Source organism: Chlorocebus sabaeus, chromosome 17 (assembly GCF_047675955.1).
Source record: "Chlorocebus sabaeus isolate Y175 chromosome 17, mChlSab1.0.hap1, whole genome shotgun sequence".
NCBI lineage: Eukaryota > Metazoa > Chordata > Mammalia > Primates > Cercopithecidae > Chlorocebus > Chlorocebus sabaeus.
In genome coordinates this window covers 1,195,078-1,214,477 of record NC_132920.1, presented here as the reverse complement: position 1 = coordinate 1,214,477, position 19,400 = coordinate 1,195,078, and the positions used below count along the sequence as shown (strand labels likewise).

At 50.6% G+C, this 19,400-nt stretch overlaps 2 protein-coding genes across 2 annotated transcripts; one reads left to right on the top strand and one right to left on the bottom strand.

Moving 5' to 3' along the window:
* The first annotated feature begins 1,516 nt into the window (after positions 1–1,516).
* On the top strand, positions 1,517–3,080 carry LOC119626751 (large ribosomal subunit protein eL39-like). The gene has a single exon (XM_073006189.1). The coding sequence runs from the start codon at positions 1,766–1,768 to the stop codon at positions 1,919–1,921; it is 156 nt and encodes a 51-aa protein (XP_072862290.1). The 5' UTR covers positions 1,517–1,765; the 3' UTR covers positions 1,922–3,080.
* A 12,183-nt stretch (positions 3,081–15,263) lies between these two features.
* Positions 15,264–18,001, bottom strand: FOXQ1 (forkhead box Q1). Its single transcript, XM_007973868.3, is given in 2 exon segments — positions 15,264–16,908; positions 16,910–18,001. Coding segments are annotated over 2 exon segments (1,218 nt in total). The 5' UTR covers positions 17,273–18,001; the 3' UTR covers positions 15,264–16,053.
* Between the last annotated feature and the right edge of the window lie 1,399 nt (positions 18,002–19,400).

Sequence of the window (19,400 nt, the reverse complement as noted above, 5' to 3'; positions counted from 1 at the left end):
CCCTCACTTCTCTGCAGTGATGCACCCCAGGGTTACTGTTGGTCCGGCTGCTGCATCAGACCTTATTATCCCCGACTTCCCTGCTGCAATGGACATATAATACACCTCCTCTCTTCTTAACACACGTATTTTGCCTTCGTGATTCCACCTTCCCCAATTCTCTTCTTCACCAATTCTTTTACTCATATTTCAACACACCTGTCACCTCCTCGGCTCTCTTGCCCTCTCCCTCTCCTCAGGAGCACTTTTCGCAACACCCCAGGAACTGCACCATTCCCCTGTCTCACTCCTCCACATAAACAGAGTTTCACATATGCTTAATTTTTGCACACTTCTTTCACCTGAATTCCAAAGAGGACCCTTATGCCCCTAAATTAAGAACACACTCCCCTGGATGCTATTGTCTATTCCCAGGGCTGTAAAAATTATCTCCATGCTGACATTTCCTATCTACATCTCCAGCCCAAATGATTCCTGAACTCCAGACAAGTGTATGCACCTGCTTCCCTGTCAGCCACCCTTAGATGTCTTATCAGTGACTCAAACTGAGCGTGTCCAAAACCCAACTCTGCACTGTGGTCTAGGCCAAGGATAGAGCCTATGGTGTGTTTTTTGGGTAAGTTAGAAAAATGCACACTTTCCTCAAAATACCTTCTTTTCATTGGTGAAAAATTATTATCATTGATATACAAAGTTTTTATGACTGTGACATGAATGGCATCCCCTTTATGTGTGCATTGCATGAAGAGCCTGAATGGCTGCATGCATGCACACACGCACACAGTGCAAAGCCAGCTCCTCCTTAGTTCCCTGGCTACCCAGATGGCTTCACTGCCCATCCAGGGTCCTCCTCCTGACCTCCGGCTCCTGCGGTCTCCCAGCCTGCAGGGATCCTGCCCACTCTCCATCCCCACCATGGCACACTGATTCAGTGCTTTTGCCTCACTTGGATGGTGGCAACAGCCTCTAGCATTGCTGCTGGTTGTGTCCCCTCCATTCTGTTCTTCCCAGAGCAACCATAATCATCTTTGTAGAGGATGATGTCAGTCTCTTGCTAAAGGCATTTTGGCTACTCCCCGCTATGCAGAGTGAGGTCCTCGTGGTCTGGCTCATGTCTACCTCACTCCCTGACATCCTTTGCTACATGCCATTGGTCCTCCAGTGCGTGTATGTGGACGATTTGCCCTTCCCTGAGTAGGCTTGTTTCCCCTGGCTCCATGCTGGTGCACATGCTGCTCCTTCCATCCGAAGGCTTCTTTCCACTCCCTGGCACTTTACCTGCAGCTTATTCATCATTCAGGTTTCAGTGTGAGACCACTGCTTCCAGGAAGCTTCTCTCAATCCTGGCAGCCTGAGAGCAATACACCTCATAAGTGCCCACATGGTATCTGGGACTCACCTCCGTGTTTACAGGGAGAGTCGAAGTGCAGGGACCACATTGTGCCTTTGCTTTTTCTCTAGTGCTGTGGTGCCTGGCAGGTACTGAGGTGCCCACAAAACTTTGCAACTGCACTAAGGTCCATGGAAGAATTTCATCTTACCCTTGGATTGCCTACTCATATAATTCATCCAGAATCTCTTTATTGTATTGAAAGCATACGAGAAACCAAAAGCCATAGATAGAAAAGTTTAACACCCATTATTGAAATACATAAGGAATTCAACAACTCAATAACAAGAAAACAACCCAATTTAAAAATGGGCAAAAGACCCCCTCTTTTCCTTTCTCCGCCATCGTGGTGTGTTCTTGCTTCCACTTCTCGCCATGTCTTCTCACAAGACTTTCAGGATTAAGCGATTCCTGGCCAAGAAACAAAAGCAAAATCGTCCCATTCCCCAGTGGATTTGGATGAAAACTGGAAATAAAATAAGGTACAACTCCAAAAGGAGACATTGGAGAAGAACCAAGATGGGTCTATAAGGAATTGCACATGAGATGGCACATATATTTGTGCTGTCTGAAGGTCACAATCACATTACCATATCAAACTGAAAATGTCACCACTCTCTGGAGAGTTCGACGTATTTTCCTCTCTGAATCTATTATGAATGCGTTGGTTGGCTGGGTTCAGTAATAAATATGTGAGGCCTTTCATTTAAAAAAAAAAAAAAAGGGCAAAAGACTTGAATAGACATTTCTAAGGAGACTTACAAATGGCCAACAAGTGTGTGAAAAAATGCTCAACATCATTAATCATCAGGGAAATGCAAATTAAAACTGCAAGAAGATATCATCTCACACCTGTTAGAATGACTACTATCAAAACCACAAAACATAAATGCTGATGAGGATATGGAGGAAAACAACCCTTGTACACTGTTGGTAGGAATGCAAATTAGTACAACCATTATGGAAAACAGTATAGAAGCTCCTCAAAAAATTAGAAACAGAACTATCATAGGATCCAGCAATGCCATCACTGGGCGTATATACAAAGAAAATGAAATCAGTATGTTGAAGAGACGTCTGCACCCCCATGTTCATTGCAGCACCATTCACAATAGCCCAGACGTGGAATCAACCGAAGTGTTCATCAGTGGATGAATGGAGAAAGAAAAGGTGGTATAAATACACAATGGAATACTGTTCGGCCATAAAGAGAAGGGAATCCTGTCATTTGCAACAATGTGGGTGAACTTGGAGAGCATTTGGCAGCGTGAAATAAGCCAGACACAGAGAAAATACTGCCTGATTTCACTTCTATGTGGAATCTAAAAAAGTTGAGCTCATAGAAATAGAGACTAGATGGTGGTTAACAAAGACTGTGTGTGGGGGTGTTGGAGAGATCTGGGTCAAAGGGTGCAAAGTTTCAGTTAGGAGAAATACATACTGGAGATCTGTTATACAGCATGATGACTATAGTAAATAATAATGCATTGTGTGCTGAAAAATTGCCAACAGAGGAGATCTTAAATGTTGTCCCCAAAAACAAACAGTAAGTATGTGTTGATGGGTATGCTGATTAGCTTGATTTAATCACCCATAATGCATGCTCACCAAATCATCACTTTGTCTACAACCATATATAAAATAAAGAACTACTCAGTCTTTAACCTGAGCCTGGTGCTGTACAAACCCTCAAATATGGGAGACCTGCCCTTCCATGATCCCGGCTTCATTTATTGTGGCATTAAAAAGTTCCTTTCATAAAGGAGACTATTAATCTCTCTCTATCTCACTCTATCTTCCTCTATATCCCAGAATTAATTCTAGGTGTAACTTTAGCTGATAGAAATGCAGAGTCTTCAGGATGAACCACACAACTTTATTCTGCTCTTAGAGTTCAGGTTTATCCACTGTTCATTTCCATCTCTAAATAATAACAGCTAAATTTAACTAGTGCTAACTATGTGTCAGGCACTGTTCCAAGAACTTTGCATATAATCACTCATTTAACCTTTACAAGAATGCTGTGAGGTCATTACTACTATTATCCCCATTTTATGGGAGAGGAAACTGAGGTACAGAGAGGTTGCCTGCTCAAGGTTACAACAGATGACACGTGGCAGAGCTGGGATTCAAACGTGGGCAGGCTGGCCTCAGAGTCCACGCTCTTAATCACTGAACTACATAGTCTGTCGACTCTGGAATCTTTAACTTTAGAAGTCAGCTCTAGACACGAGAGCTATTACTGGATTGAAGATCCCATGGTAGGATCCCTGGGACCACCCTTGTCCCCAGGCAAAGGCCAGTGACTCAACACCTGAGCCTCTAAACCATGGGGATCCCCTTCTCAGCCTCTGTGGTGTGCTGGAGCAGGCTCCTACTAGCTCACGGCACAGCAACCAAGGGTTGCATGTGCAGGAATGTCCCATCCAGTGTTTAGCTGCTGATGGTTTGAGGTGGGCCATTGTGGGTACATTTTCACCCTGGAATTTAGCAAATGCTACAAGTCAGAGGCCATCTCCTAGATCACTGTCCCTACTGCAGGATCCCAGTCTTGACTGAAAGGGCCTGGTGTGGATGCAGAGAGCCTGCAGGGCTGAACTGCAGTGGGGGTGAGTATTAAATGCTTTCAGCTGCCCTATCTGCTAGAAGGTTCTCTCTGAAGGCATGGGAAGTGCTCAGCTCAATGCATGACAGCTGAGACATGCCCCCACCAACCCGGGGACCTCTTAACCAGTCACCCCCTTGTCTCTCTGGTCTCTGCTGGAATCATTCCCAGGCAGGTGTATCACACCATTCCCAGAGTTTCCTCATGGCCTTCAGCACTAGTCACTCTCAGCAGTAGCTGGCTGGACAGCTCGCCCTGTATCTGCTGCTTTCTGTTCACCAGCTCACCTCCCTCCTCCCCTACTGGTATTTATGGCACCTACCAAATTAACTTGTGTTCCAACTCTTTTACTGAGAGAGGGGTTGAGCGGATGGGTCCCCCCCACCGCCGCATGCCATGGCAGGGAGTTCTCTGGCAGCCGAGGGTGCAGCCCAGCTTGATCTCCACTTCAGGGCCAGGAAGCTTGGCTGCCATAAAATCACGTTTGCTGCATGAATTTCATTTGCTTGTGGTGAGAACATTTAAGATCTCCTCCCTTAGCAATTTTGCTATGACCCTGCTGGTTACAAGGGTCACGGATTGTTTCATTCATACCCACTCCCACCTCTGCTAGTGAGGTGGGAGGCTGAGGCAGGGGAACGGCATGAACCCGGGAGGTGGAGGTTGCAGTGAGCCGAGATCGTGCCACTGCACTCCAGCCTGGGCAACAGAGTAGGACTCTGTCTCCAAAAAAAAAAAAAAAAAAAAAAGAGATAAAATGATGCTAAGAATGGCAGCAGGGTTTTCTTTTTACAGACTGCTGTTTGTCTTCTCCCCGTGCCGGGGCTGCCCCTGCGCCTCTTGCTCCTTATTTTGAAGACTTGATACTGTGGCTTTGCTGCCCCACTGCTGGCTTTCATGGTGCATGACCCAGCCTGCCCACCATGCCTTCCTTGCCTCTCTGAAGATAACTGCATGGCAGGCCAGGGGAGAACCCTTTTCTCCAGGGAAGATGTAAAGTTTAAAAGGGTTCCCCTTAAGGAAAGGAGTGACGTGCACCCGTTATCATCATCCTGACACAGCTGGAGGGCTTGGGCTGTCGGCATCTGTGTAGGCATCCCCCGAGCCACCTCCAGGAGAACAGCATGAACACTGCTGAAGGTGCAAGACTCAAGGCTTCTCTAGTAGGACACGTCCGGAAGCTGTCTGTTTGAACCAGTCTGCTCCCTGGGTCTGGCAGGGAACAGAGAATGGAGCTGATATGTTCGAGGACATGGATCCTGTTTATCCTTTAGATTCCATCTGACTTAGAGCTAAAGTCTGGCTTTGGCTACTGGGCAGGCTTAGCACTAACAAAGTGTTTTTCTTCTCCAGTAGGGCAGAGAGAGGAAGTGAGGGGAGGGAGTGAGGAGCCTGGACCTCAGCAGTCCTACCTGTTTGCTCTGCATCACTCCCGTTCCCCTGGAGCCTGGGTTCTGAATATAGATTGCATATTTTATTAAGCCTGTGTTTGGTTTATCACTTTGGTAAAAAGCTGTAGGCAGCAGCAAACTGATCTGTTAAAGGAATTTAAAAGCGCATTTATTTAAGTACAGATGGTCCCCGACTTATGATGATCCAACTTACAATTTTTCAACTTTGCAATGGGTTTATTGGGTTGTGACCCCACTATAAGTTTTGGAGTGTCTACACACTGGCATTGATTCACATCCTGGGACAAAGGAAGAGGGACCCCCAGAAGGGAAAACTGATCGTGACCTATGGGTGGCAGAACTTAACATCACATTTGCTGTATGGATTGAATGTACTGCTGGTCACCACAAGTGTCACGGATTGTTTCATTCACACCCAACACCTCTGCTAGTTAGGTGCAGAAAATACAGGCTAAGATTGACAACAGGGGCTTCTTTTTGCAGACTGCCATTTGTGTTGTCTGCAGACAGCTGTGTTCAGTACACACACTGAGTCCTCCAAGGCTCACAAGCTGGTCCACTTGGACCTTGCAATTAACAGAGGTGTGAGGAAGGGGACATTGTGTTTGTCATGGATTAATATTCCCTGTGTCTCTCCGCCCAGTCCCCCTTCCCCCATTTTTTTCCTTTTTGTAGAACTTATGCCCTGTTTTTATTATGTAACAACAGAATGACTCAAAGGGCGATATTTCAGGCAGGAGAGTGAGCTGGGGTGGGGGTTTGGGATTCGTGAGGCAAACAGAAAAGTGTGTGGAGAGAGATCTTATCGAGAGAATTTGGGCTCCCTTCATGAATCACTCTGTGCAAACAGCCGCCACTGGACCTGCATGTGGGCTGGGTCTCGACTCTATTGAATCAACTGTGACTAAAAGATATGGTAGTTTTAATTTCCTGTGACTCATGAAAGAGCCTTACTGGGCAAGATTTCTTCTCGGCCCCAATCTTTTAGCTGAAACACTTCAACTTTGCTCATGGAAGAGGGGACTCGGGCTGCCAGACATCTCTTTTCAGTCACACCTCATCGTGAGGTTGCATTTTAGATAACATGGGCTCAGACTCATCTTTGCTGGATCCAAATTGGCTGACTTAGCCTACTGATTTCAACCCCCTGAATGAGCTCAACAAATATTTCTAAAGTAGGTGCTGAAGTCACACAAGAGTGGAGAAGGTGCTTGTCGAAGTCTTTACCTTTCTCAACTCCAGGGAGAGGAACTACCTGGGCTTGAGGGTTTGTTTCAGCAAGAATCTAGAATAAGCCACATCATTTTGCACTTAACGATGATGAGGTCTTTTATTGCATTTATAAATGTCCCCAGAGGCTATTACTCAAAAGGGCTCAGCTAATAAATAGGAGAACTAATAATTACTTTTTTCAGATTGCTGACTGTGTGTAACTGCCGCAAGGGGTCAAAAGTGCCTGGTTTGCACAACATATCCCCGGCATTCTTACACATGTGGTTATGGAATCAGGGTGCAGGGAGGGGTCATGGAGCAGAGGGAAGTGCATGTGCTCGATCTGTTTCACATTGGAGCTGCTTTCTGAAACGCGGCCCAGGGAAGGTGAGTGTGTCGGATAGTTTGGGTGGGGCCACAGAGTCCTGTGTGCATCCAATCTCGGTCCCCCTCTGGGGACTTTTCCTTGCAGGGTGCTCATCCAGGCCTTAAAAGTTGGCAGCATCCCCCAGGAACTACCCTGTGAATAAATCCAGGCTTCCGGAAGCACATGATTCTACAGAAATGCCACATTCTCTTCCATGTGTGCTGTGGACTCTGAGTCCCACTTTGCTTCCTCAGCCTATGTACCTGCTGAAGAAGACAGTATAACTGACTGTGGGGAGGGTTCATGCTGGCACGGTTCCCCTTTTAGATGCTGGCGCTTGACGCAGGCCCATATTGAAGCGCAGCAGGCACCAGGGCCATAGACTCTCGGCTTTGCCCAGAGTGGGAAGGGGCTGCTACATACTGTGCCTGATTTAAGAGGTACTGGGAAGTTTAGCTTTGCTCTGAAAACACAGCCCCCTAACTGGCCCTAGTTAGTGGAAATGCTGCAAATAAAGCTGTATCTCCTTTAACGTAAACTGTTATTGGGAAGGTGCCCTGCTTTGGGCAACTCAGCAAGTGTTACCCTTCACTCTATGAGAATGGGTTTGTGGAGTCAGGGCTGTTGAGGCATAATTCACATACAGCAAAAACTTCCACTTTCTAGGCACTGAGTTTGGCCAGTGTGTGCAGTCCTGAAGCCACATCAGGATGTAGAGTGTTTCCCTCACCCCAAGGTCCCCTGTGCCCTTTAGAGCTGTGCCTACATAGCCCTCAGCAACCGCGGATCTGATTTCTGTTCCTTCTGCCTTTTTCAGCGTGTCATGTACATGAAACCTAAGGAGGTAACCTTTTACCCAGCCTGAGACTTCAGAGGGTATTCATACTGGGGACCAGCAGCCCGTGGTGTTTATCCCCCAGAGATGGGGAGAGAGCTACTGCCTGCAGAGTGGCTGCTGCTGCTTTGCATGGCCCCTGGCTTCTGCATCCCTCCATCCCCCAGCTGGGCACAGAGGTTGCCAAAAGGGCCAGTAGAAGGAGAAGCGTTCATGGAGGACAGGGGCAAGAGCGGGCTGACCATGCTGGCTTCCTCACCTTGTGTCTGGCCGACTGCACAGGCATGGGGAGGTAACCAACAACAGAAGCAGATCTAGACGAACGAGCAAAGGAAGACTCGACTGAAAGGGTTTCCCCAGCATGGAGAGATGCTGAGGGAGCTCCAGGGCCCACAGCGGAAGCTGGTGGACCATTTCACTAGGACCCCTGGAGCAAATCAGTCTGACTTGTGTTTGGCCCCTGAATCCCCCTGCTCAAGGCTCAGAGTCCTGGAGAATTGAGGGCAACCCCCACACCGCATGCCATGGATGGTGGCTTCCCCAGAGGGAGTCAGGGTGCTGGGACTACAGTACACCTCCTACAAATGTTGACTTCCCCAGGAGAGTACCAGCTCCCCTAAGTAAGGGAGGGTCTATTTGTGGGGATGATAGTGTCACCCCTTATTATTCATACGTTCCCTGGGCCTGAGAACTTACCTGGGATACACTTTGTTAAATAGTAATATTTATTCTTATTTGAGTTGTTTTTCTCAGGGTTTTTCTCTAGTTGCCATATTTATCTTCCTTCAGTGTTTCCACATTTAGATGTAGTATTCTCATGTTATATTTGTACGAACACATATACATGTGTTCCCATGACTTGAGGCCCTTGGTGCTAATTACATTGTTATTTTTATGTTCTATTTTCCTTTATTAATTTTTTTAGAGGCAGGATTTTTTTCTCCGTCACGCAGGCTGGAGTGCAGTGGCACCACCATAGCTCACTGCACCTTGAACTCCTAGGCTCAAACGATCCTCCCACCTCAGCCTCTCAAGTAGCTAGGACTACAGGCACAAGCCACCATGCCTGGCTACTCTTTTGTTGTTCTTGTTATTTTTTTGTAGAGAAGGCATCTCACTCTGTTGCCCAGGCTGGTCTCGAACTGCTGGTCTTAAATGATCTTCCTACCTTGGCCTCCCAAAGTGCTGGGAGCACCCAGGCGATTGCATTTTTAGGTTATATCAACTCTGCTACCCTGAGAATTGCTTTTGGACTTTGTTCTTAAATAAACAAAGGACTGAGCTGATCCTGTCAACCCAGAGCAGTGGCCTGGAGCCACTGTGGGACCCAGCCACGAATGTCTTGCTTATGATGAAATCGCTTGAAAATAGCTCAGCTTCTGTCTCCTGCCTGTGAAGTAAGCTTGCTCCTCTAATTCTCAAAGCTGGGATTTTGTGAGAAACTTAAGTTGTCAGGAGCACAGTGGGGGAAAGACAATTGGAAATACATGCTACAACCCATTAGGATGACGCATTGTGTATGTCCATTGTACCCCAAGGCATCCAATATATTAAAGTGTCTGTAAGTACTTTAATCATGTTGAAGAATGGCATACTGAAACTTGTCCTTGAGATTCACACTTGATCTCAAGTTGATTGAGTTTAGGGAAAAGAAAAAAAAAACACATTAGCATGTTGTTTTTGACATTATATGAGGGTTTTCATTGATGTGAACTGTAGGGAGGTGTGCGAGACATATTCCAGCCCAACCCTTGTCCTTAGGAGGCTTGCAGGGATGACCTGCTTCCCTAAGGTCACCCAGCTGTGAGACACAGCTGGAATTTAGACTAGGGTCTCTTTAGTGTCTTCATTCTGAGTTCTTTCTTGAATGGGCAACTTCTGTGATTTTGAGCATGACCAGACGTTTAACAGCAGTGGGCAGAGCCAGCCAAAGTTTGCAAAACTTTTCTACTTCTTCCTTAATGGCTAGAAATTGGTGATCAGAAATAACAAATACATGTCAAAGATGTTTAATTGTATAGCATTTTGGGTTTCAAACAGATATGATAAAAAGGTTCAATTATGGCAAGCCTTCAAAGTTAAACTGTTCCTGAAAACAGTGACAAAGAGGGTCCAGGAATGGTAAGGGAAATGTGGTATTATGTTAATGTTTATGTTTGGCTGCAGTTCACCAAAAACGAAGGTTGATACAATTCTCTTTTCCAGGCTGTGTAGAAGTTGGCAAATGACAGGAACAACATTTGCTTCTAATCACCCATCCATCTTAATAATGTCGAACAGATACAGTGCAGAAACTATTGCACAACCACCAGCATTTCATGACATCAGAATCCTTGCCAATTTGAAAGAGGTCCTTGAATCCGGGGAGAGTTACATCTTTATGTTTTTGATCATGATCCTCTTGGAAGATACTTATTAGGGCCATTTGTTGATGACAACATTAAGAATTAACAAATTATCTTCTTAAAGTATAACAAAAATTGAATCATTTCATTAGAGAACTATAAAGTCTGTTATTTAAGAGGAGACTATTGTGCTGTTTAAAAGCAGGAAAGAATTATTGAAGGACTCTTCCTGGTCTCCTTTCTAGAACTGAGGCAACTCAACTATTGTAGTCAAAAGAATTAAAAAAAAAATTAGTAAAGAGAAAAGCAGAATCTTTGTACATTGGTTGCCAACCAAGTCTCCTAATACCTAGGAAGTTATCAGTCATGTGAATGCATTGAATTTGCATTTTTTAAGCTAAAAAAGGAAAGTGAATTATTCTAAGAAGTTCTCCTTTCTTGTCAATATGGGGAAAAGGCCATTTTTGTTGTTTGGGGCCTGTTGTAGGAAAACAGGAGGGTTGTTTGATGAGAAGTCCCCACTTGTAAGTGTGTTTCACCAGAGAGCAGGAACTGCTGGGTCATCCCTGTTTCACTGCAGACCCCTTTCTTTCTTTCTTTCTTTCTTTCTTTTTCTTTCTTTCTTTCTTTCTTTCTTTCTTTCTTTCTTTCTTTCTTTCTTTCTTTCTTTCTTTCTTTCTTTCTTTCTCTTTCTTTCTCTTTCTTTCTTTCTTTCTTTCTTTCCTTTCTTTTCTTCCTTTCTTTCTTCCTTTCTTTCTTCCTTTCTTTCTTTTCTTTCCCTCCCTTCCTTCCTTCCTTCCTTCCTTCCTTCCTTCCTTCCTTCCTTCCTTCCTTCCTTCCTTTCTTTCTTTCTTTCTTTCTCTCTCTCTCTCTCTCTCTCTCTCTCTCTCTCTCTCTCTCTCTCTCTCTCTCTCTCTTCTTTCTTTCTTTCTTTCTTTCTTTCTTTCTTTCTTTCTTTCTTTCTTTCTTTTTCTCTCTCTCTCTCTCCTTTCCCCTTCCCCTTCGCCTTCCCCTTCCTCTTCCCCTTCCCCTTCCCTTCCTTTTCCTTCCCTTCCCTTAGAGTTTCACTCTTGTTGCCCAGGCTGGAGTGCAATGGCACAATCAGCTCACCGCAACCTCTGCCTCCCGGGTTCAAGTGATTCTCCTGCCTCAGCCTCCTGAATAGCTGGGATTACAGGCATGGGCCACCATGCCTGGCTAATTTTGTATTTTTAGTAGCGACAGGGTTTCTCCATGTTGGTCAGGCTGGTCTCAAACTTCTTACCTCAGGTGGTCTGCCCGCCTTGGCCTCCCGAAATGCTAGGATTACAGGCGTGAGCCACCGTGTCCGGCCTCTGCAGACCCCTTTCTAAGCATAATTCTGCTTGTAGCCCTTGCGGGGGTTTGTGTCTGGCACATACCCCAGAGAGCAAGCAGTGCCACCGTCCCGGTCAGGGGCTGCATCACCTGATCCATGGAAGCTCAAGGGTCTGGATGCCCACATGCACGTCTCCCAGGGCGATGTAGTCTCCTCTAGCAAAAGCTAGTCCTGAGTGAAGTGGGAGGTACAACAGACAAATTCTTATAGCAGCAGAAACCATTTATCCGCATGGGGAATCTGCGGACCCTTGTAATAAAAGTGAATTGAGACGATTATCTGAATAGTTCAACTAAGTTCAGGGCATAGTATGATTGGGTCTGCACCTTCCGCATGGCTGTGTTACAGTTGGAAGAATTCTGAGCTGGGAGTTGAAACCTCTGGGTTTCAGACCCACGTCCGCCACTAAGGAATATGTAAAGACACACTGTGGGACCCCATTTTCTCCGGTGCAAGATTAGGGCTTCTTACTGAGCTTGAAAGTATGTGCGTTGATCCAGGACAGTCGATGAGTTTAGCTTTGTATTTTGTGTGTGAAAACACATTCCCCGAGGCAGAAAAAATACCAACTTTGTGAAACTGTGCAACAGTGGAACCAGAGTGGGCACAGATGCTTCTCCTTTGGGATGCTTCAGAATCAGCGGGCCACACCCTGGGCATCCCCTAGGAGAACGCATCTTTATCTGCTGAGGTGGGACTTTCCAATTTTTTTTTTCTTTTTTGAGAATTTATGTGGGGTCAAGGATCTGAGGCACAATTCTAGAAGGGACCTAGTTAGGTTCTTTATCCATAGCTAAAGGGCTTGGAGTCCATCCCAGGATGGTTGGAGCTTTTCACCACCCGGGCTCACTCGCAGGCAGCGGGGGCGCAGGGTGACCAGGGCCCGTTGGCCACGCAGCCCCGTGCTTCCCGCCCTGGCGGCGACCGTGTTCTAAGCAGAGAGGGGGCTGCTGACTGAGGAAACTGATGGCAACGAGTGCGTCGCTTCCCAGGGATGTTTTCAGCCCCCAGATGCAGCCGACTTGGTCCCCGTCTGCAGAGCGGGCCTGGCCGGGGGACCAGAAAGGCCCCAGGCGCTGGCGCAGAGACCAGGCTGGACCGGGACGGCGGCGCTGTGCGCTTCTCCCCACCCCACTGCCCGCCGCGGCCTGGAGGGGTTTTCAGCGGGGTGGGAGGGAGCTGCGACGGGGCGGGTCGGCGGCGGCTGTGGGGGCCAACACGGGTTTCTTTGAAAAGGCGCCCACCGAGCCCCGGCCCCACAGCTGCGGCTCCAGGCGGGACTGACAGGTGTCACAGGACGTTTCCCAAACAGACAGACCCCGGCCCACACCCCGCATCCCGCAGCCCCCGCGTCGGTCGAGGGTCACTCGGGTGCCCCTCAGCCTGGTGTTTGCGCAGCTGGGGCCGGGTGCCTTTGCCCGGGATGGGCGCTCTGGGGCGGGGGGAGGAGAGAGGAGCGGGCGGGGGAGGGTGGGCGGGGGAGAGCGGGCGGGGGAAGGGTAGACTGCAGGAGGGGCCGGGAGGAAGAGGGTGGGCGGGGGGAGGGGCACAGCCCTGCCCTTGGCAGAGGGGGCGCGGCCAGGCCTGGGGGCCTGGGCACTGTGAGCCCCGAGCCCTCCTCCCGTGCCTGCGAGGAATGCAGTTTTTTGCGCAGTTGCTGGAAGGAGCTGTTGGGCTCGAGAGGTGCCACGGCCACCGCGACGCTGCTGCCTGAGGCCAGGATCCTGCAGCCGGACCGAGCAGCCCCTCCGAGGGCCGGCATGCCTGCCGCGACGTGCGGTTCCGCGGAATTCCAGCTTGGCCTGAACTAAAAGCAGCTGTGCAGCTTTCTGTGTTCATTGAGAAAACGGGAGCTGTGCCGTAGCCTTTCCTTCTGGGCTGCCTCCGGCCCAGCACCGATAAACCGAAACTCCCCAGGGCTGGGTGTGTGAAGGAGGGGCAAGGAGGGGACGACAGCCCAGGACCCTCCAATCCCCCCGCCCCGCCCGCCCAGTGTGATTGTCCTGCTCGTGGGATACTGAGCTTGGAATTGGTCATGAAATAGGGGTGCAAAACTCATGCGACTCTGACAATTTTTTTAGAAACCCTTACAGTCCCTGGGGAAACAAAGAAGGGGACCAGAAGCTAGGAGGGGACAGCATTCTACCAGACTCCAGGGTGTTCATTAGCAAGGAAGGATTTTCTTTTTTTTCTTTTAAGGGGAGGGCGGAACAGCTGCGATTTTTGGAACACTACCTTTGTCTTTCACTTTGCTGTTTGTGTGTTAACACGAATAAATCAGAAGCGACTTTAAATCTCCCTTTGCAGGACTGTCTTCACGTATCAGTGCAGAAAACAGTGGTTTTACAAAAAAGATATTAAAGTAGGCTGCACTTTTCCTCTGTGGGTGAGGCACACTGTGGGAGAGACATGGTCCCCTGGAACCAGAGGTGGGAAGGACAGAGCTGGCTGACTCCCTGCTCTCCCGCATTCTCTCCTCCATGTGTTTTGAAGAGGAAAGCAACATGTTGAGGTCTCATCATTTCTACCCACGGCACCCATCGCCCCCTGCCCCTAGTTGCTGGTCTGTTTCAGGTTTATTTTGGGGTCTGATTATTGGCCCTGTGGGTGCAAAGGTCTACCTCTTGCCATAATTCAACCCTATTATTATCACTCTTTATGACTACTAAGTAGATGTAATCCAAATCAGTCGACTCCTCATCTGTTAACCGGACTTAGGGAAGATTGTTTCTCTCCCATTCCTGCCAAAAGAGAGCATCCTGAAATAAACACCACCCTCCTTCCCCACCTCATTATATGTAGAGCTCAAATCATCCTCCTGTCATGGGTAAGATGGCACCTACCCAAGAATGGCAGCCATGGCAATGAGGCCTGTTTCTAGTCTCTGCATTTCCCACAGTTTGTATTACTCTCTAGACTTTTGCAATCCATGCACTGTTAAAACTGTATTGCCTGGGAACCTACTGAAGAACAGGTGTTCACCACTGATGAAAATCCTCCCTTACATTTGTAATATGGGAAACTGTCTCTCCCTCTCTCCAGGTGGGATTTTCTCTTCAGACTACAATTGAAACAGGCAGGACACTGCCACCGCTTCAAGTGAAATCTTTACAAGTGAAATCTTTACAGGGAAGAGTGAAAAAAATACTACCCATTGGTTCACACCCAACTGAACTTACACATTCCTAAAAAGGTGGATGGTTTTGACAAAAACACTGTGACATTTAAATTGCTCTTGAAATTGCCCTGAAGGAACCTTTGATGTGTTAAGATAGTTTTATGACAAAATTAAGTTTCCAACTTTTTGAGTCCCAAATCAGAACCAATTTACCTGAAAATATCTATTTGACTCTAGGCTTGTTAAGAGCTCAACTTGCCTGCTGAAGGATTCCTGGGGGAGAGAGGGACACTTCCCTCTCATTTGTTCTGGAAATGCTTAGGTGACTAATTAGAGCAGTAATTGGTCTTCAAGTTTTAAAAAGCCCATGAATGGAAGTTCTATCTGGAAATTTGTTTAGCACTGTATCTCATAAGGAAATGTGCAAGCCCATTCTATAATACCTTTATCGAATTATTCAGGAAAATACTTTGATCTCCAAAGGAAGTTTCTTGAGACTGAAACCTGAGTCCATTTTTTGGGGGGGAGGGGGGACAGACATAAAAATCTCTCCACTTCCAACCCATCACCACAATGTGTTAAGTCAGTTGTGAGTTTTATTAAAAAATAAGCACTATGCTTGGGTTTCATAAAATTTATACATGAATATGTACAGAGACACAAATAAAATAATATTAAAAATAAAAATCACACTTGCTTTCAAGTGGCAGTGGTCCTGGCACCCCACATACATAATCAACTTTTTCTTTAAAGAAATTGCTTGGCCCAAGGAGACCACAGTTAGAGAACCACTAATAAAGCTGTAGCCCGTTGCCTGCAACATTTTCAATTCAGGTTTCAAAAATATATAAATAATTTAATTACAAAACCCAACGTTTTTTTTTTCTCTTTTGGCACAGTGAAGCATCGGTCAATAGCAAGAAATGACTGAAGAGTCTCTGACTTGTCTCTCACACTCAGTCATATCTGGAGACGCCACATACGTACACGGATGAGGGCTCAGAAACCCCAAACAGTAGTCATATCATTTATAGTGTGGAAAGGTTCCCTGATGTACTTAGAGGGGAAGGGAGGGACATAAATCAATGGAAGGTGCGACAAAAACAGTAGGATTAAGAGGAAACCTGGGCGTTAAAGAAAGACAAAAAAGTCCTTATGAAGGGAAGGAGGGACAGGCTTCGCAAAGAAACTGACACAAGAATTGCTTTGGTCCTCTGTAAAGTTATAAAAGACAAAGGAAAATATCCTGGACTAAGTTCAGATACTCCTGTCAAAATGCTTTAGCTTTAAGGCACGTTTGATGGAGATTTTTAAAATTCATTTTCCTCTGGATTGAAAGTGCAAAGTCGCGGGCCCGCGTTCCCGCCTCCCCGACGGCGCGCACTCGGCGTTCCCGAGCCCCGCGGCGCGGCTCAGGCTAGGAGCGTCTCCACCGGGTACGGCAGGTGCGGGCCCGGGCGGCGGACCGAGGCCGCCTGCAGGGCCGCGGGCAGCCGCAGGGGGCAGTACAGGTGCGCGCCGCCGGCCGCCGGGCCTCGGAGTGGCTTGGCGGGGGCGGCGGCCGAGAGGGGCGCGAGCAGGAGGGGCGGCGTGGCCGGCGGCACCTCGGCCCCGCGCGCGCTCAGCATCGCCGGGTCGCCCGCGCCGTACGCGCACAGCGGCAGCAGGGCCCTGCCGGGCGCCGCGGGGAGGAGCGCGGGGAACGCGGGCAGCGGCGGGCAGGGCGCAGCGCCCCACTGAAGCGGTGTCCCGGGGGCCGTGTCCCTGAGGCGGCGGCTGCGGAAGGGCTTGCTGAGGATGCTGTCGATGGCGAAGGAGCTGGAGAACTTGCGCGCGGGGCTGGCGCGCTCCTCCCGGCGGGCGGGCGAGCGCGTGCGGGGCGAGGCCGGCGCGGCGGGCGCGGGCGGCGGGGCGGCGGGGAGGCCCGGGGTCTCCTCGGGCCGCAGGCCGGGCGCGGGGGCCGGCGCGCGGTGGCTGAGGCGCTTGCGGCGGCGGCGGAAGACCCCGTCGGCGAAGGTGTACTCGCTGTTGGGGTTGAGCATCCAGTAGTTGTCCTTGCCCCAGGGCCGCGAGGGGTCGCGCAGCACCTTGACGAAGCAGTCGTTGAGCGAGAGGTTGTGGCGCACGGAGTTGCGCCATCCCGTGTAGCTGCCGCGGAAAAAGGGGAACTTGCCCATGAGGTACTCGTTGATCTCCGCCAGCGTCAAACGCCCGCCCGCCGAGTCGCGGATGGCCATGGCGATGAGCGCGATGTAGGAGTAGGGGGGGCTTGGGCCGCCGCGTGTACGGCTTGCTGCGTGCGCCCTCGCCGCTCCCCGCGCCGCCCGCGCCTGGCCCCGCCGCCCCGGCCTCCGCGCTCTCCGCGCCCTCCGCCACCACCGCTGCAGCCGCTGCTGCCGGGACCTCCTCCGCGCCTGGCCCGCCGCCCGCGCTCTGTTCGCCGTCCCCCGGCGGATCTCTGGCGCCGCCGCCCGCGGCCGGGCTGTTGGCCGCGCAGTCCCCATCGGAGCCCAGGGAGTCGTCTCCCGCCGCCGACAGCGGGGACGGCGCGTCGCTGCCGCCCGCACCCTCCAGGTCACTGCCCGGCTTGTCCCCGTGGGCCGCGCGAGGGGTGAACACCTCCAACTTCATGCCCGCGCACCCAGTCCCTCCCCGGCGTCGTACCCTCTTCTTTCGCGCAGTCTAGGGAAGCTGGTGCCAGGGAAGGGGATGGCGATCCGGGGCCGGGGATCTTCGCCTTTTTCTCCCAGGAGCTCTACCCTGGTCTTCCCAGACAGTCACTTTTCCGGAGTCCTCTTCCGCTGGGCTCTTTCTTTGGAGGGGCTGTGAGTGTTGGATGGACTAAGGGGCGGAGAGGGAGGAGTTGGGTGGGTGTCGCCTTCGGTTCAAGGTTGAGACTTTGGGGTGAGTGTGTGCAGGGGCCGCGGTTCCACCCTCGGGTGCCCGGGCGCGCCGGGCTTAGAAGGCTTTCCTGCCGGAGAGAAGCAGCGTGCGCATCTGCTGCTGGTTGAAGAGCCCAGGAGGGTCCCAGGTCCCGTGCGGGCGTCTTCGGGGCACGGAAATGGTGCCGGACGATGTGCGTGCCACCGTGGGGGAGGGTCCGGCGCCTTCAGCCTTGAGCACCCGCGGAGGCGAGTCCCCGAGGCCGCTGCGCCCGCAGCCGCCTTCCCGCCCCCAGCCTCGGGGGCAGCATCTCCCCGCTGGCCTGCCGAGGCTGCGTCTCGCCTCCACCTTCAGGCCGGCCCAATATAACCCTGCGGCGGCTCCGCGGGGGCGGGGCCTGGGCGCGGACTGCAAGGGGTGGGGGAACGAGGTGGCCGAGGTGGCGGCGGCTCCCCAGCTCCCCACCGGGCGCGCACCAGGCGGAGGCCACACTGCAGCGCGGCGGCAAAGTCGCTGGCGCAGGTTGTTTGTTTTGGGTTTGCTGGCCCCGCCTTCCTCCTCCCGCCAATGGGGAGCGCGCGCGCCGCTGTGGGTTTGCGCGTGTCTGTGAGTGTGCGGTGTGTGCGCGCGCGGGGCCGCCCCGCCCGCCGGCTCCTCTGCTGAGGTGTGGACCCCAGCCCCGGGCAGCCCACGAGGGCTCCCTGCGCCCTGGAGTTCGGCGATGCAATTTAGGCGAGTGCGCCTGGTTGGGGGGGACACGCCACGGTTCCCCCAGGGGGACACCTGAAGGGGCTGGGTCCAGGGGAGCAGGGACTTTGCTCGGGCCTAAGCTGCATGCGGCCTATGTGCTTCTGTAGTAGTGAAAATCGTGCTAATTACGAAAGCAAACCCCTGTCGTCACTGCAGAGGTGCTGAACAGAAAGTGCACAGGACACTTTGCAGTGACCTCTTTCGGGAGCCTTGTGCTGTGCCCCTTCATATCAGCTCCTTTCAAGGACCATCATCTTGTCTTTTCCTCTTGTTTTAATGAATACACTCTTGGGCTTGAAATTGTATGCGCCTTTTTGGATGACCTTGACTCTTGCTCACTAAATGGGCTCTGACTTTCACTTTTGTCTTACTTTACCTTTTTCTTTACCTGGCTGGTGGCTCCTGGGGGAGGACAGCAGCGTCCTCCTCTTGCCCTGGGGCGGCTGTGTCTGGCGCAGGGTGCCGGGCTCTGCCTGCACTTGTGTCCCTGCGGAAGCCTCAGACGCCGCCGAGCTCAGCCGCTTGGTTCCCGGGATCTGACAGTCAACAGGAACGACGGGGAGGGCGCGTTCCCGTGGGCGGGGGCAAGAACACAACCGGGTCACGGCCATTTCTTTCCAAGATTCCATTGGGACTTGTGCTGTGACCTCACTGGCACCAGTGTCGGACCATCTCGAAAGGGGGGACCGTTCCCCACCCCAGGGCGCCCGGGGCGTGATCCCCGCGCGGCGTCATTAGTCCAGGGAGCGGGCGCCCCGGCCCCGGGAAGGTGCACTTCCAGCCCGCTGCCCTGCCACGCCGAGTTTCCTCCTTTTTCCTGCCTTTGTTGCACAAAAAGCGACGGAGCCGCGAGTAGGTGGGAGCTCACCTTTGATGTTTATTTTATTACTTTCCACCATTTGTGTTGAAAACGTACACAATCCTCTCTTATCTTTATTCAGGGAGTTTTGAAGGCATTCACAATGGGGCGGGCAACATGACAGCTTCATCCACAGCTCTGTTATTTTTGTACTTGGGGAAGGATCGCGTTCCGAGATTTGACTGTATTAAATATGTGCTTCGGGAGCCACTTGGGGAATGGCTTCTTTTTGGGAGATGAGCCTTTCTGGAGAGGTCTGCTCAGCTC

Coding starts and splice junctions, on each gene's coding strand:
- LOC119626751 (XM_073006189.1), top strand. CDS start 1,766: ATGTCTTCTCACAAGACTTTCAGGATTAAGCGATTCCTGGCCAAGAAA.